This window comes from Anser brachyrhynchus (genome assembly GCF_964034855.1).
Source record: "Anser brachyrhynchus genome assembly, chromosome: 2".
Taxonomy (NCBI): domain Eukaryota; kingdom Metazoa; phylum Chordata; class Aves; order Anseriformes; family Anatidae; genus Anser; species Anser brachyrhynchus.
Window position 1 is genome coordinate 48,634,032 of NC_137695.1, and position 18,242 is coordinate 48,652,273.

General features: G+C 39.6%; 1 protein-coding gene across 3 annotated transcripts in view; it reads right to left on the reverse strand.

Annotated features, from left to right (window-relative positions):
* Positions 1-9,399: 9,399 nt before the first annotated feature.
* Positions 9,400-18,242, reverse strand: part of CTDP1 (CTD phosphatase subunit 1) — a 96,306-nt gene continuing 87,463 nt past the window's right edge. For all 3 annotated transcript variants that reach the window (XM_080581015.1, XM_080581013.1, XM_080581014.1), the window contains exon 13: positions 9,400-10,462. In XM_080581015.1, coding sequence (XP_080437141.1) covers positions 10,321-10,462 — 142 coding nt within the window. In that variant the 3' untranslated portion in view covers positions 9,400-10,320. The remainder of the gene's footprint in view (positions 10,463-18,242) is intronic.

The following is an 18,242-nucleotide window of genomic DNA, read 5'->3' on the forward strand; positions in this document are numbered from 1 at the left end:
CTGTTCAAAGTCAGTCTCTAAATTAATCCAATTATGCTGCAGCAATCTTTGCTTAATGCCTAGGAGCTAGGAAAAGATTGTTAAAGCGGTGGTTTGGAAAATTAGTTGATAATGGCAATAACCAGCAATGGAAGATGCTATACTGAAAGTAAAGTGGCAGGGTGGGGGATAAGAGGGAGGAAGAAAACACTCTATTATTCATACTTCAAGTGAAGTATATTGCTTAGCTATTAAAAGATAATGCACCAAAGCTAACCAAACACAGTGCTGCCCCAGATCTCAGTGAGGAAGAGGATGAAGCTTGCTTATCACTCTTTACTAAGGGAACTTCTCGGCACTGTTATTATGGAAGTACAACTCTTTACAACCGTTCCACAGTGGTCGTCTTGCCAACACAATCTCTCTGTCTCTGTCAGGCAGGCTACTAAAAGCCTATTTTATGTTTTCAAAATTTAGGCTTCAAATCAGCTTGGTAACACAGCTCACCTTCAGGACACTGATATTTTTAACACAACCTGCCACTTTGGACTTTCAGTTTGGGTCCTAAAAAGACTAAGGGGTTGCAGGTGCAAACAAGAATATACTGGTGCCTGAATTAGTCAGTTTGTGTGCACAACAGCTAAATAGCTGAACTCAGACCTTTTGAAAGCACTGATGAAGAATTGCATATTAAATCAAACAAGATGGGATGTGAAAAATATTTTGAAATATTTGGTCCAAAATGCCTATGTAATGTATAGCAAATAGGCACTGAGAATTTGGCTAATTGCACAAGTTTTGATCAGAGCCTTTATCTCAGGCAGTCTTTACAGTGGAAAAAAATGACCTAAACCATGAAGGATGCTTATGAATTTTGTAAGAGACCTACACCCATGCCTCTACATCAAAGTCATTAGTATCTGGGGTGGTTTGCATGCCTTTAAACCCAAATATCTCTGAATCTTGGACTAGTTTTTTGTTGTTTTGTAGGATAATACACAGCTAGACTTTATTTCTGAGCCCTAACTCTGCTCTTCAAACTAAGTTGTTCAGATCCTCTCTGCTGGAAAACAGATGCATCCACCAGTGCCTGATGTCACGTATCAGAACATAAAGAATATATTTATAAGATCCTCTGCTCTGAAAATGCTTGAATTTAATTTATGAGGGAGGATGCTTACTTGTTAACACTTGAAGAACCTGTTCCCAACACTGCATCCCACATGCTGCTTATATGTATTTTTTTTTCTTGAGCTGTGCTGAGATTTCACAAAAGACTTGAAGGAGTCTCATTTCAGCCCAGCTGGGAAATCTCTCATTGTTTACACCTTTACAACCCCTTGCCTCAAGACTACTATTCATAGTCCCTCACATTCAAAATTGCAAGTAAAACCTCACAAAGCCATTAACTTAGCTTTAAAAATGACCAGGTATACATGTTGCTGCTATGCAGCCAAGTCATACTTTCAAACTTTGCTTCACAACCTAAAGGAGACAGAAAAAAGTATATATTTTCTTAAAGTGCAAATTGAAATTCTTAAAGTTAGTAGACTCCAGAAACCACAGTTCTAGCTAGAAAGAGTTGGTAACAGTAGGCTTTGTAGGAAAAGCATGTGTTGCAAGAGTTACACAGCTGCATTTATAGATACAAATATACTAAATTAGAATGATTAGCTAAATATCTTCAAGAAAAGCTAAGCAAACATAAAAACACAAGAGCTAAAAGCATCAAGCCTTTAATGTCACAACAGGAAACTGAGCAACGGAGGTATTTTCTCCCTTGTGCTCTCAAGGTCTCAAGATACTGCATGCTTCCACAGTGACCCAGTAAATGTTCTTGAATTGAGATCTGAGTTTCTCCGACTCGTCCAGGATGCAATGTAGAACAGCTTCCAGAGATGTCAGAGAGCACTTTCTCAGCCAGCACAACCCTGCTGGAGGGTTTCAGGGCTCATGTCAAGGGAGCCAGGGCAGTTTTCACAGGGCAGGACCTGCCCTTTTGGAAACTTGTGATGCAGCACTAGAGCTAATCACAAAGACAGCAAGCAATAGGAGGAACCTGCAAAAACAAGGGATTTTTATAGACCTAATAACAAGGCCTGAGTTTCATATATGGCCAAAACTGGGAAATTGGATCCAAATCCAAATCCTCTGCAGAGACATAAGCGTAGGGACTTTATAGGTCCCTGTTCTGTGAGCACTCTGGAGTTGCTCCAGGCTAGGTGCACCAGAGGTAAACAAGCTGTATCTCAGTTGTAAACCAGTCCTCTCCCATACAAGCAGCATTTTTGGTGTTTACTTACTGAAGGATGCACGAAACCATCAATTGTTTCTGTGCTATTTGTGCCACAGCACATGCCTTGTCGCAGCAATGAAACATGGCCAGGTGTTGTTCCTTAAACATCTTACATGTTCATTGTGCAGACGCTGCATCACGGTTATAGAGTTCTTGGGTTGGCTTTGCACACCACCAGCATCACTGCAGCCTGGACATGGGGGCAAGTTCCTTGTGCCTAAGGTGAGACCTAGCTTGGCTGGGAAGGACGTGGCACCTATTGGATGTGAAACCTGTTGGCTCTGAGTGAGCCAAGAGCAGCTGAAGGCACCAAGCAACGCTGTAATGACATACATGATACGAAATGGGAAGAACACAAGAATTACTCACAGACTAATTCCTCAGCACTGACACTGTGCCCATTAGTGCCTTAGCCTCACAGCTGTCAAGTGCAGGCAGTTAAAGTGAAAGTAATGAAAGGTCACATCTGACATTAACCCATGCTGTGCACTGGTTTGTACCCATTTTCGGGCAGAGTGCATGCAGATGAGCTGAGCTGCTTTCTTGTGATAAACCAAATCAGGAGCCTCTGCTGGAGGGCCTAATCACAGACTTTGGCTCAAGTAACGAGGACAGTAATAGCTGCTGGGCCAATACAGGCTTGCTGAACTGCAGTCATGAGCGCATGCTACAGAGGGCAATTTTTAGTCCAATGAACTGCTGTTTTGCCATTCTGCTTTCTCTCATGGATCAACAACCCTCTCGTGTAATGAAACAGTGTACAGCCTTTGTTCACTGCTTCAAATTTCTCCCCCTCCTGTCCTTAAAAGCATCCCAGGTTTCTGACATGCAGATATTTATAACACCTAGCCTGTTTGTGTGGACAGGCTACTTCAGATCACGATCTTACAATCTTACAGAATAAAACCATGAAAAAAAGTCCCAGTTGTAAATCCAATGCACAGCTCATAGTCATCAGAAATAACTGTAGATTGTACCTCAAGCTGGAAAAATGACTGACTGATACCTTTTCTTGCCTGGTTTTTCCATTCAGATTAAATGCATGCCAAGCACAGCCTCTGTTGCAATAGACAACTTCTTTTAGACAATGCGTAACTTTCGGACTGTTGACTTCCTTTTCTCTTCAAGTCATAGAGTCCACCTGGGGTCTCTGCTTTCACCTCTTATCTGCCTCCTGAAGTGTAAAATGCAAGAGAAATTTTTAAGTGTAATGTAAAAAAAGGAGTGCTGGAAAGTGGCTTGAATTACTGACAGAAGGAGCCAGTGGCGGGGTAAAGCTGACTGTGTTGCACAAACCAGCTGAAATGATATTTCCACCACTGAGAAAAAGACAATGGTCAGCGAAGCAGACAGCAATTGTCTTGGACAGTGCTTGAAGACACGCAGCCACTGCTCTCAGATGTGCTCAGAGGTGCCACTGTTTTCCCTGGCAGAGTGAGAGCCGAGGAGGATGCCTCTGGAGCCAGCAGGGAGCTGCTGCGTACGGGGTCCTGTCCATGCAGTGGGGTGTCTGTGTGGTCTGAGGGGCTGGCTAAGGATTTGCATTCAAGGCCAGAAAGGAAGAAACGTAGAAATAAAATGGGACATTTTTCTTTCGGTATTATGTGTCAAGGGAAAAAAAAAAGCTTTTGCTGTAGGTTGCAGCTATAAGATTAGGAGAGACAAAGATGAGTTACTAAAACATTTATTCACCCAAGTGCATGCTGAGTTCTCTGAGGACCGAACATATCCACTTAATGAAAACAGAGATCTTCCCAAGGACCATTTATATAGGCACTAAGTGGCACATTTAATACTTTTGTCCTGAAAGGGTCATACACATCCATAGCAGTAGATCTGAAAATATAAAACGCTTTTATGGCTTCTTCGTATACTCCCTACCAAAAAGTACCGGCACTTGGTCTGAAGGCAGCACGGTGAGGAGGAGGCTGTTGCCTCCAGGCTTTGCTGCTGACAGTTGATCAATAGCAACAGTAGGAGGTGCTTTGGTGAGAACAGCTTGGCTGTTGTGAAAGAGCGACAACATCCAAAATCTGACAGACGAGGCAGGCAAACATTCCTGGGGGTGCTGGTCTCTTGTAATGAAGGGACGTGGAAGGGAACTCAGCTCTCTGGGGTGTCCTGGGAATAAGCAGGACATTTTCTAATTGTTCCTGTGAGGAGCAGAGGAGAGACGTCTGCATTGCTGAAGTCCTGCAGCAAACTCAGAAGAAGATGGATGTTTTGTCATCCCGTGTTAAACCAATATGCCTTTGTATTACACTCACTGTCTACCAGCCATGGTGAGAGTTTGGCTCTGGAAGATACCAGCAGGAAGGTGGGTAAATAAACTGACCCTGGAGAAGGATGCACGAGGAGGAAAGCCTCATCCCGCTTCCTCTTCCCAGTCTCCTCCCTGTGAGACACACTGGCTCACAGCTGGCAGCTCAGCGGAACAGGGCAGCACACAAGCCACAGACATAGATGTCCATCCCATAGACGTGGCCGCAAAATGCACTGTCATGTTACAGGTTAACATTTAAAGCACCTCCAAATCTACCCGATAGCTAAATCATTCCATCTTCTTCTTGGGGCGGAGATATTCAGAAATGCCATATATGCTTATGTTTGCTGGATGAGGCTCCCTGTCTTGTTAGGAAACAGAATGAGGAAAAAGAGTGGAAAGAATGAGAATTCATCACACGGGAGGGAACCATCCTCTGACGAGGGAGCTCTTTCTCATGGAAATCAGTCACGATTCATTAATGTGGCAGCACAGGCACTTTGGGCATGAAAACTACAAGGTAAGAGAACTCCAGTGGGTTTAAAGAGTGCCAGAGCATCTCAGCAACGTAGAGTAATGCAAACACATCAAACCTGTCTCCTGCTGCATGAACAAACAAAACCTGTGTCAACATCAGCTCCCACCTTGCCAAGTAAATGGTCTTAATGCTCTGGGCTCGGGGTATATGAGCAAACCCATTGTGCCCTGGGATCAGACCACAGGTTCTCTTTGTTCCTCTGGTGAAAAGAGAAAGTGCCTTGTACTGTGAAAGGGATAATTGGCTATACCAGAAATAGTGCTTGTGCAAAAACATAAGCTTTTAGCTCATTTCTGCTTCTCCACAATTCTAGCAATTCTGCCCTCCAACCAAATGCTTGGCAACCTTCTCAAAACTTGTTTTCCCATATGGAAATTTCAAGTGGCTCAAAAAATGCCACCACGTATATATTAAAATCTACTTAATAATTCCTCTTTGGAAGAAATACTGGAATGTGTTAAGGGATGCGTGTGATATATGCAATAGCAATCGTGCTCATTTTTTTCCTTGCACATCCCCTCATTAATCATGAAAAAAAAAACCTTTTTTATTGTGAAAGGGTCCTGAGCATTGAAATAGGCTGCACACAGACTGCAGAGTTTCCATCCTTCAAATTACTCAAAACTGGACTGGTTTTGAGTCCTTGGCAACCTACTCCAGCTGATCCTGCTTGAGCAGGCGGTGTGGACTAGATGATCTCCAGAAGTCCCTTCCCAACTCAGCCTCAACCGTTGTTCAGTGATTTTCTCTGTGTATATGCACAGATTGATGACAATAGACACCATTTTTGTCCTTTGAGGAGAAAGATCACAGCAGTACATGTGGTCCCATCAGAGCTCCAGGAAAGCCACTGTCCGAGCTCTTGGTGAAAATGACCGTACAGCTGCTGGGAATAGGCTGGGCGCCTTGGCCAGAAGCAAGGTGAGTTTTTTTCATTTATCATAATGATGTGTATGACACTGAGGAATAAAGATGTTCCTCCCTCTACATGAAAGCATTCACAGAGGGCATTGTCCAAATGTGCCTTGAACACTGACAGGCATGGGACATCAGCCATCTTTCTAGGAAGCCTGTTCCTGTGTTTGACCACCCTCACAGTAGAGAAATTTTTCCTAATGTCCAGTCTGAACCTCCACTGGCACAGCTTTGTGCTGTTCCTAGTGTGTCCTGTCATTGATCACCAAGGAGAAGAGACCAGCACCTCCTTTTCCACTTCCCCTGCTCAGGACTTTGTAGAGGCAGTGGTTTCACTTCTTTGTAATATTTGGACTGCTGTTGCTGTGGTTCATACATATAAAATAAAGATAGTCTAAGACTCTTCATTAAAACTACTGTGGGAGGTACTTGCCCACCTGGAAGAAACTGAGACTTACCTTGACCAGCTTTGTGAAGTCTCCAGCATTTCAGGAAGTGATTAAAAAAACCCATTTTTGAATCTGTGCTTTTGCTTTTTAACTAAAAGTGGTTCATGAATGTTTACATTTTGGATAAGCTTGATTTAATAATTTATGGGAGGCTTCTCCTGCTGAATTTTCAGCTCCGTGAAATTATCCACTTCCTTAACAGGACCACTATATATTCATTCTCTGACTTGTCATCTACTGCAGCGTTTGCTGTAGTAAAAATAGGCAGAACTGAGAAATCTTTAGGTACAGCTCCAACTTTGAGTGTGTGGATTTTCACACTTGTAAGACAGTCACCTATTTTACAAGCAGTAGTGCCAAGAAGGAAACTTGAGACTTTGCACCCTCTGCAGAGGATGTTACTACCTAACACTGAGAAGACTCTCGGGCCCACTCCACATATGCACAAAACCTGACAGGGGAAGTATTTGCGTACTTGGTTTTTCATATCTCAGTGTCAAGTGACAAGTTCCCTCACCTTCCCCTCCTCCAGCACATAAGCACAAAGAAAAAAGCTTGGGCCACTACCCAATGCTTTTTGCTTTTATCACAGGTCCTACGTAACCCTACACAGAGCTGGGATGTCTTCCCATTCTCTTAAGAACTGCTTAGGGCAAATCAAGAAGGAAAAAGCAAAACTGTCAGTCTTTAAATTGAACTGACTGCTTTTACCTGTTCTTAAACAGCTGTCAGACCTTAGAAACCATCCTTCTTAGTCAGCAGTGAGAGTGTGTCTACAGAAAGCTTCGTGAAGCATTGTACGCCTCTTCCATGCTCACTTCCATGCCTGGTACCCCTTCAGAAAACAGCACTGCTTGGTAAGTCCAACAGACTGAACAGGAGTCCATGCTTCAGGTCTGCTCTGAGAGAGCCCTTCCCAGCAGTAGGTCCTTGATAGCTAGCTAACACGTAGATACAATAATATATACAATAGATACATGCAAGTAGGATGATCAAGAAGGTAAGATAAAACAGCTAGTGAGGAGATGTGGGTCATTTAATAAAGAATTAAAAGCTCTTCCACAAAGCACATTTATTGCCTTTCCTAGGATACTCCTACATCTCAAAATGTTAGTGGGAGTGACCATTTCATACATCAAAAGGCTTCTTATGGGGAGGTTGGCCATGGCATTCAACTTAGCATCTACTCAATTTTCAGTTTCCATTTCTCTCCCGTCTGTAGAGATAGCGTCTGGTGAGCAGTTTACTCAAAACAGGTACCAAAATGAGCACGATTCTACTTTTAAACAGAAAGCAAGCTGAACTGCTGGATTACTCTGGCAGCAAACAATGCTAGTACCTCTCAAAAACCCCCAAACTAGGTCCCCCCAACAGCCCGAGGATTAAGGAGCTAGGGTTCTTAGAGCTACCTGAATAATTAATGTCAAAACAAGCATTGCCTGTGATGTAACAGTCATTAGGGAATGATTGGCTGTAATCCTGGCAGCCTGCTGCCTGCTCCCTGGGGCCTCTGTGTGCAGCACTCATTGCAGTCTTCTGTAAAACCCACACAGACAGAAAAGTCTTTGCTGGTACCAGAGCCCTGGATAGATGCAGTTCTCACAGTCTGGAGGAGAGTTCTCGCTTGGTGTTTACACAGGGGTCCCAGACAATACTGAGTCTAGCAGAGGGCTGATCGCTTTTAGGACTCTTGCCCAGACACACACAAATAGTAGTTAAAGCAAAAGTGGCAGCCATAAAATAAAACTGGGAACAGGATACAGCATTTCACACCAAAAAGCTTTTCAAGTTTTGCATGTGTGGAATCGCTCCACTTAGCACTGAGACAGCTGGCTGCGCAGGAACGTGGTACCCAATGAGCAGCTTAAACCAAGATAAGAACATCACTGAAGTCACAGCAATCTACCCATTTTTGTTCCCTGGCTGTGTTTATGTTCATAGCTGTGTCACTGGCAGAGACCATCAGCCAAAATGATTCCCTGCTGAAATTCATGTTGTGAAATCATTTGCAGCATTCACAGTGACCCCCAAAGCTGGTATTATTTCACATTATTTCAACTAGAAATTTAAGAAAACAGAAAATACCCACCAGCCCTGACATTTAGATTAATGGAAGGGAATCATCCTCCGCTACCTCGGGAGGGTGCATTAAAGTTGCTGAAAAAAATATTTTGACTTCTGTTAGATTTTTTTTTGCAGTCTTTTTTGTTTGTTTTCTGTTACACAGTTCAACTCGCTTGGAGAAGTCCTGCTTGTTTTCATGAAAAGCTTAGGAAGCAAGTCAGTGCAGGCTTCAGTTATGTGGTACCTATGTAAATGTCCAGGAAGTGTAATATTTTATTACTGAGAACATTTCTATCTCATGGATGCTGACCTTGCATTCTGAAGTGGAAAAGCAGTATTAATCTGAGAAGATTCTCCTGTTTTCTCTCTCATCCTTTTATCGTCATTATGAAGCTTTAAAAACTAGTCTGTCCTTTGTACACCAGAAGAGTCTACTGAAATGTTCTCTCACTTGTACCGTTAAGTGGCAAAACAAAGCATTTCTGCACCAGAAAGTACTTTTAATCATAACATGTGAATTAATGAGCATTCTCTTGCTACCAGACTTTAAAAGAATGTCTCTCCAGTTGCTAACCATTGAGAATACACCATAGAACTAGCTGCAGAAATTCAGTGCCACAGTAATAACTCCTACGGTATCTTAATAGGTCAACCAAAGAGAGAAGAGAAAGTGTCATACTGTTCACATACCAAAGAAAAGGTCATTTTCAGAGATAGCGTTTCTCTCCTCTGGCTCAGTTAAGTGCCTGAATCTACAACTTCACGCTCACTTCCAACATTTTTCATTGTTTTCATGCACAGTAAAGGGAAAATAACATGCAAAGGTGCATTGTGATTGGCAGAAGCAAATGAACTTCTTGTTACTGACTTTGTGATACAGGAAAGGGAAACAATCTACAAAATGAATTTTTATTAAATGAAAGAAAATCTGTTTTGTGGGTCAAATATGAAATAGAATATACAAAAACTTTACATCAAATCTCTTTTCAAAGAAATTAAATCCTATCTAGACTGAAGCAGCACTCGTTCTTTCCAAGAACACAAATGGGTGAATATGCTTCTTATGGCAGTACAGGATCACACAGTATGCTGTGCTAAATTTCTGGTTACAGAGAAGAAAAGTTAAAAAACTAAAGTGTTTCCCTAATGAACCCAACTATTCCACAAAGTAACTTAAAAACATGAGATCTGATCATTATGTACTCTTTCAGAAGCAAATGACAGGTGGGTCAAGTGCAGAGTTCACAAAGCTTGCATATCACATTCTCTGTTTCTATACAAATATAAATTGTTCTTTTTCTTTTTTTTTCTTTTAAAAATCCTTTTATATTTGATAGCATTTATCCATGGAAAATGATGATCAGTTCATCAGGTTCCTGCTGTATTACTCAGACAATTCCATCTACTTTATCTCTTAACCCCCCCCTTTTTTTTTGAATATTGTAACCAATAAACCACAAACTGCAATATTTTGAAAAGTTGTTGCGTGTTAAATCACAAATCTTTGTATTACTTTTTTTGTAACTGTCCTGTACATGAAGGTTCTGCAGAGCTCATAACATGTCTTTGGCATAGCACACCAAGTCCCATTTAATACTTTTTTTTTGTCTAAAAAAAAGGATATTTTCCTTTAGTAAAACATCTTAAAAACATCTATTTCTGATTTTGTAAAATAATGTGTCAACTCTTGTGTTGCTTTGCAAAATATACACACATTTTGGAAAAACATTGAGTACTGACATAAGGGACTCATCTGAAGTCTTATCTGCTTATGAGAAGTAAAATATAAATACAAATTCCATCTTCTGCATGAATGTCACATGAAGTCATTCAATTCAGCTTCAAGTGCTGCTGCCATTTCATCTGCTTCAGAACTGCTTCCTTCCTCATCTTCATTGCTAGACTCTTTACTGGATTCACTGGCAGCATCATCTTCATCCAGTTTGCGCTTGTGACCCCTGTAAGAGTAAACAGAGAGAAAGTCTGTGAATTGAGAAATCTGATTGCTTTTTCAGACCATTATTATTTGACAGGACAAAAAAAAAAAAGACTAAAGGACTCAACTTCTTTTCCAGGTCTAGACAAAAAAGTAAAGCAATTACTTTTAATAGGTCTAACTACTCCCTCCACAATTGATTTTCTAATTGCTGCTAGTTACTGTCTGATGGGGGTGCAAACGAAGTTTTGTTAATTTTATTTCTCCCATTTCTCCAAACAAGGAATGAAAACAAAGTATAATGCTTTGAAAAAAAAAAAACCAAACCACAAAACACACAGTTGATTTACTTTCCCCTCACATACCAAAAGAAAGGAGAAATATACCATGTGAATGAGAGAATACCAAAATACATCTTTCCAAATCATACGACTAAATATAACTGTCTTCTTTTCAAAAACAAACAAACAAAAAACTTAACTGATCAACCATTCTCACTGCACTAGCATCTAAACTTGCATGCTTGCAAACTTGGGGTCTGATTCTTCCCTTTTATGTCTCTTTGAATTAGCACTGCTGGTCTGAACAACACATTTCTTCCCATCTCCAGAGAACTAACCAGATTAAACAGGCAACTTACGTGCACCATACTCTGTTGAAAGAATCATATTCCTGGTTGTGAAAGATCTCCAAGGAAGACCTAATGCTTCAACTGGGACATAGCCATAAGCAAAAGAATTTGGATTTGTGGAATCCTAGAATCTCTTTTCTTTGCCAAAAGGGAATTTTATATCAGACATATACTTCTGAGGCAAAAATAAAAGTTGAGACTTTCTACAGAATTCATAATGAAATGTAGAAATACCTTCAAAAATCCTTCCTTGGTCATTTGATCAAATTTCAAACACAGAAATATGTGCAAAGTGGGTCTCTCCTAAATAATTGTCCTTTTCAACAGCAGATAGGGCTTCATTAAAAACAATGCATTCACTTGCAGTAACAAAAAATTAATAAAGTATCTTTTTGTAAAAAACAATTTAACCATCGTTCCTTTACTTCTAAGAGCATAGAAATGTATCATTACAGCAAGAAAGACCTTTGATAAATACCAAGTTGAACCTCATATACCCAAAGGAAACAAATACAAATATTGTAAGTCAAACATGAGTTTCTAAGCAAAACTGAAATACAAAACGATTTCTATTTACACAAAGACATTCTTACTGCCACTTTTCCAGAAACGTTAATTCTCAGAAGCCCGGACTACTTGACTTGTTGGCTGGTTCAGCCTGACCTTCCCTTTCTCAGCTTTTCAAGGAAACTGACACAACAGGTTGTGAGGCCAGGAGGGAAGTCTGAATCAAAATGGTAAGAGAACAGTACTGTGGCACCCTGCTTCTCCATTGTGCTGCACCAGTGGGACCAAAAGATACACAGCTGCTGCTTTACTGACTACCTCCTCACAGTGATGTTAGATTTATTTTTCCTTCAGTACAGGGTGGTAGGAGCAAGTTTGCAGATAATATAAAGTGGGAGGAGTGGCTGAGGCACCAGAGGGCCGTGCTACTATCCAGAGGGATCTGGCCAGGCTGGCCAGCACGACAAGAACCTCATGCAGTTCAGCAATGAGAGGTGCAAAGTCCTGCACCTGAGGAGGAACAACCCTAGGCACCAGCACGTGATGGGGGCTGCCCAGATGGAAAGCAGTTTTGCAGAAGTTGACTCGGGGGGCTTGATGGACACCAAGCTGAACACGAGCCAGCAGTGTGCTGTGCACTTGCCACAAAGAAGACTGCAAGGGTATCCTGGGCAGCAGTAGGTAAAGTATCGCCTGCCAGTCAAGACAGGCCTACTTGGCCCTGGTGAGGCCACACTGGGGATACTGTATCCAGCCCTGGGCTCCCAATGGCCCTAATACAACCAAGGGCCATAAAGATGGTAAGGGACTAGAGCATCTCTCCTATGAGGAAAGGCTGGGAGAGCCTGGATTATTTAGCCCAGAGAAGGCTCAGGGGGTCAATACATATACCAATGTATATAAATCCCTGAAGGGAGGATAAATGAGAATGGAGCCAACGGTGCCCACTGACAGAACAAGGAACAGTGGGCACAAACTGAAACGCGTGAGGTTCCTCCTAAATATGAGGTAGGACTGGCACAGGTATCCCAGAGAGGTTGTGGAGTCTCCATCCTTGGAGATCTCCAAAAAGCCATCAGGGCATGGTCCTGGGTAGCTTGCTGTATGTGCCTCTGCTCGGCCAGCGGGGTTGGACCATTTGACTTCTGGAAAGCCCTTCCACCCTCAACCATTCTGTGATTCAGTTATTTTGTGAGTAATGATCCAGTAAGTTAGGGCTGAAGCCCTGGGATTCAATCTGGGGCGCAAATTCTTAATAAGGAAAAATGGGGTGAGGTAAAAGCATTTCCCACAGGTTTTGCTACCTCAACTCAAACGCAACCTGATGAGGGAATCACAGTGCACAAAATTCAAGCCTAGTACAGAATAAAAATCAGCTTCTCAGGCATATTGGTGGCTTTTACGCAGCCTACATTAGCACACAGTTCAGATGAAGAAGTGCCTAGACTAAAAATGCCTGGTCAGAAGAAATCTTAGCACATTTCCATTAAAAGTTATATCAACGTATGGAGCTTGAGTTTCACTTGCTCAGTTCACAATGATTTCAACCTTCAGAGATTTAGCACTATTTTAGTCATCGATGATACTATTAGCTGGAAAAAAGCTGATTGCATATTAAAGAAGAAAAAGAAGGAAAAAGTTGTTTAGCAACTAGTGGACCAGATGCATACACACAGTGCTAACCAAACAATAAGATAAATAAAGACATGGGGGGAAACTATAGCACAACGTTCACAGTTCAAAATATTCATCTGTTTACAATATTATAGCTATGGAAACTGACGGTGTTCTATCAACCGAAAAACAAAATGTAGTCTGACAGCATATACTGCAAATGCTGTGAGTTTGTTCATTCCTAACTCAATAGCAAAGATTCCGTAGAAAAATATCTATGAAGAAACCAGTATTTCATTGCCAGTTGATTATTTCCTAAAAATACGGAACTGTTTATTTACTGAATAATTAAGGGAAAAGCATTTGGAATTACTAGTCTTTGCAGCAAACCCTCCTTTTTTATTTAAATCCATGCCATAGCAACTACATTTTGTTGAGGACAATCAACAAAATACAGGGACCTGAAATACTCAATATAACTACTTAATTTAAGAATGGTGTACAAGTCTACAGAAAGACTTTCCAGAAAACTAAGTCCTGACATACTCCCATCCCTCATTCAGCTGTATTAAACATCACCTTTGGAAAAGCAAAAAATGAATGCTATCTATTTTGCCAGTCCTTGTTCTTCTGAAAACGTAGAATGACAACTCTATTCAGTCTAGATACGAAAACTTCTTCACTGTCTGGGAGGAAAAAAAACAATAAAAAAAGAAACAAAATAACAACAACAAAAAAATACAGCTAAGAGTTAATCCGCTGCTATAAGAAAGGAAAAATCTCTCCAGAATGATTGCTCTTATTAAGATATAAACACCTTTCACTACTTGTGTACTGTAAACCGCAGCTGTATAGTTATTCCAAAAGCATTTAAATACATATTTTGAAATAAAACGCAAAGCTAACTCTGATAAAAATATGGAGGAATAACATCAATAAAATAATGCTGCTTTTTTTTTATTTTTGAATTCGGTAAGAGCAATAACATCATATTAACGATTACTGTCTTCAGAGTAAAGCAGTATATCCCCATGGCAGCATATCTGTTAAGAGAACAAACAAAATAAAATGTATATTTTCCTCATTATTTTGTGCCCACTCCTTGTTATTTCAAGCTTCCAAGACATACTGCATAACACTTGTGTGGAAAAAGTTATGCACATAAAGAATTCCTTCTTAATATTTAGGAAGGATGATTCAGCTCTACATTACAGGTTTCCATTAGCCTGATTTGTATTTTTAAATGTAATTTTGCTTGACTGCTATTAAACAACAACAACAAAATAACTAAGTATTATTAACTTCACAAACAATTAAATTTTCCAAAAGACTAAACTTGGAACTTAAAATACCTGACAGCTCTGTGAAAAACCTGTACAAGTCATATTTCCATTGCCTATGCATTAAATATTCTTCTGTTGTATAATCAGTCCTAGGAAGCCCACCAGTTATACAGTTCTAGACTACAGCTTTCCTTCTTATGGTCCAGTTCATATCAAACTCTCTGAAGCCAGAGTTCTCAAGTCTCACCCCCCTTTCTTTAAATCATAGCAAGAGAGGCATTATTTTATTTTTCTTATCTGGGATGGAGAAATCATTTTAAAAGAGAATTGCATTTTCAGAAAAGTATTTAAATGAATTAGCAATATATTTAAATAAACATCAAGTAGAATCCATGATGATATTAACATATAAAACACTTATTTATAAATGCAAAAAGGTTATTTTTAGGAAAATTTAATCTACAGAATGCTACTGAGCACTAAATACACTTAGTGGTACTCCAAAGGTAGAGAAAGGAGTAAAAGAAACTACGAAGTTGCAATTGAACATCGCTTACGCATGTGAAAAATAAACCAGGAAAAAATGCTTAAAATAAAAATGCATTGTTAGAACTGTTAGAATGATCACTAAAATACGATTGCAAAGTACAACTATAGGTCAAATGAAAATTCCATTCTTTTAGTTTTCACTCAAATTTAGTTCTCTGGAAGAGTCATAAGTAACAAAGCAGTGAAAGGAAGTTCAGTATTTGTTGCTTCTATCACCCTTAGTTTGTAGTTGGCTGAAAATAAATAGTGTTGGATTTTTTTTCTCTCTATTAATTGAAAGGCAGATTCTGTCAAGTCTGTTCAACATCTTAATGGAACCCTTTTAAGAAATACAATGTTCCATTAAAATAGAAACATCTAATAGGCAAAGCAACTAGAAGGGCAACACAACTCTTGTTTTCAACCAAAGCAAAACTTTTTTCTTTGTTTCAAAGAGCTGCAAAAGAAAACTATAGAAAGTATTTAAATAAATCATCACTTTAAACTCCAAACATTCAATCTCCCACCCCTACTCTGTTAAGCAATAAACTTCTAAATCATTGCAAATTGACCTTTTTTTTTTTTTAATTCAGTAGCTCCTAAAACAGGTACAGTAACAAATAAGAGCCTGCAGGCTAAACTTCTTTAGTCTTTTAAAACCAATCAGCTCATAGCACTGACATCGTAAATGAGAACTTAAATTTGGTAATAAACACAGTCAAGCTACTCTGACAAAAATACATAGCACCTGTAAGCAGTTTGGAAGGCAATTGTTTGAAGAGGGCATTTTACACCAGCTGCCACCTTCCAACAGCATGAAAGTCCAGCACCGGCAATACCACTACAAGACTAAGCCCGTGCACGCTTCTGAAATCCAGTGTGGAATGCCTGTCCTGGTTTCCACATGTACTTAGTCCACAGCTTTCTGTAAACTCCTTCTGTAACAGAAAGAAGGGTGATGCTGAGTTTTACAAAGCAACGGGAATTTGACTGCCTTCCATAGGACTTGGACTATGAGAAGAACGGTTTCTTTAGATAAACTAGTTCTGTTGCAATATCCTTTGGTTGCCATGAATCAGACCTCAATCAGCAAAACCACTGTTTAACCAATTTTAAAGATGCTGGTGCAGTACCTGCCTGACAAGATTTAAGGATGTGGGAACTGAGAACATATTAATTGAAAAATCAATGTTGTGGGAATTAATGCACTACATAGGACAGACAAGATGATTAAACTTTCACAGAGACATTCCAAGTTTTGCTTGAAATACTTAATATATTTTCTTGACGTGAGACACGTGACAACATCTGTTATGTATGGTTGACACAATAGTAAGCAATTGTCTATAACAGACCTGTAAAATAGAAAGCTCATGTGTATCCCTGAGGCAATTTATGTCATCCATCTGTGCAGGAATATTCATCTGTCTGCCCTGGTGCTCCTCCCTGGCCCTGGCACAGCATGCTGCCAAGCACATGGCTTGAGAGCAATGAATAGTCTTAACCCTCTTTCTACAAACCAGAGCGCATGTTTTTACCTTGCCCTAATGCTATCACAACCAGAACAACGTTTAGTGTCACAGAAAAATGACATACACCTCACACACTTTTTTGTGAACTCGTCCAACATTCTTTGCAGGATTACATGATAATCCAGAAATCAAATATGGAGAAAAATGCACGGAGCATGTTTACTGCATAGCACCAGTATGAAGAAAGAAATCCTGCAGTTGGATGTCACTGAACAGCATGCTTTTAATGTCCTTCATGGAAACGCCTTAGTTGGAATTGGTGAATTTCCTCTAACAGCTCAAGAACGTATTTTAACTAACACAACGGTAAAGTGTGATCTAATTCATTTCTATTGTGGCCATACATTTTCAGTGCCTTTCTGCTTTAAAATTTAGCACACCTACATATTATTCCAATGGTAAACAGCTATTCTGAAAACTTTAAAAAATGTTTTAAGGGCAGTTTATACATCTCTGAATATACATGCTAACGTGTATCTAAACTGAAAGGAAGTTTTTAAAGTCAGCAAATCATACAAAGTTTAAAAGAAAATCAAAAATTACTATTACGTATCAATAAGAATATTTCATTAAATTTCCTGGTATTTAGACTAAAAGGAAAAATTAATAACCCTCCCCCTTCATTGAAGATTTTTACTTCTTAACAATTAAAAATTTACTTGCATTATTTCAAAAACAGTGTAGCAATAAAGCTTTGAAAGAAGACTCCATTCATTTTCTGTGCATTTAACTAGTAATAATTAGATTGGATAAAGCAAAACCGAAAAGCTACACTTACAGTTTTGCTTATACCACTAAGTCACAGGTAAGTAAACTACACCTACAAAATATTGCCTATTATTTCATTAACTTCAAGTTGTTTGAAAATAATTCATGTAGTAGTTAGAAGAAAACATTTAAATCTTGTAACATGAAATATTTCTTCCAAAGGTAAATATCACGTAACAAATACTCTTGTCACTGATTTACAGAAGACAACAGAAAATTAAATATCCTTTTCAGTATGTGAAGCACCAGACTGTTAACTGACACTTTCATGATGGTAACTGTACAGAAGCATTCTGTCATATAATCTCTTAATCCTATTACAAACTAACAGAAACACCATGATCTATTCACTTTTCATCAGCAACCTCACCCTCTTCCTAGACTTCTGCATTTGAAATAACCTCTCAAGAGGGGAAAGAAAATACACGTCAATTAACGTATCAATATTTTAAATGCTAAAACAGGCCTTCATTGTTTGAATCAAGTTCTCTCTCCAGCTTTATCTAGTTTACAGATGTTACCCATTCTGACAACAAATGTCATTAACTTCTGCTGCTAAACGAACGCTGGAAATAGTCTATATACATATATAAACATATAAGGCCAAGAGAATTTAACCACAATTTTGAAGACATAGTTTTGTGTTTGGGCAAAACTGCTATCATCCCTACTAATATATAATTTAACAAATGCCATTTAAATAACAACAAGCAAAGATTGTGTAATTTGCATCAGACGAGATACATTTAGAGAAAGTTACTTGCTGATCAAAGAATGAGGGAGCAATGGTATTGCAATCCGTGGTTCTGAAATAGTTTCATCTTCCTTCAAGTTGCTTACCATTTCTAGCTGCTTGCACGACATCACAACCTATAGTGCTCCTGGTGTAAACCTGTAAAAATCTACGTTCTTGTCTGGCACATGTTGATTGTGAATAGG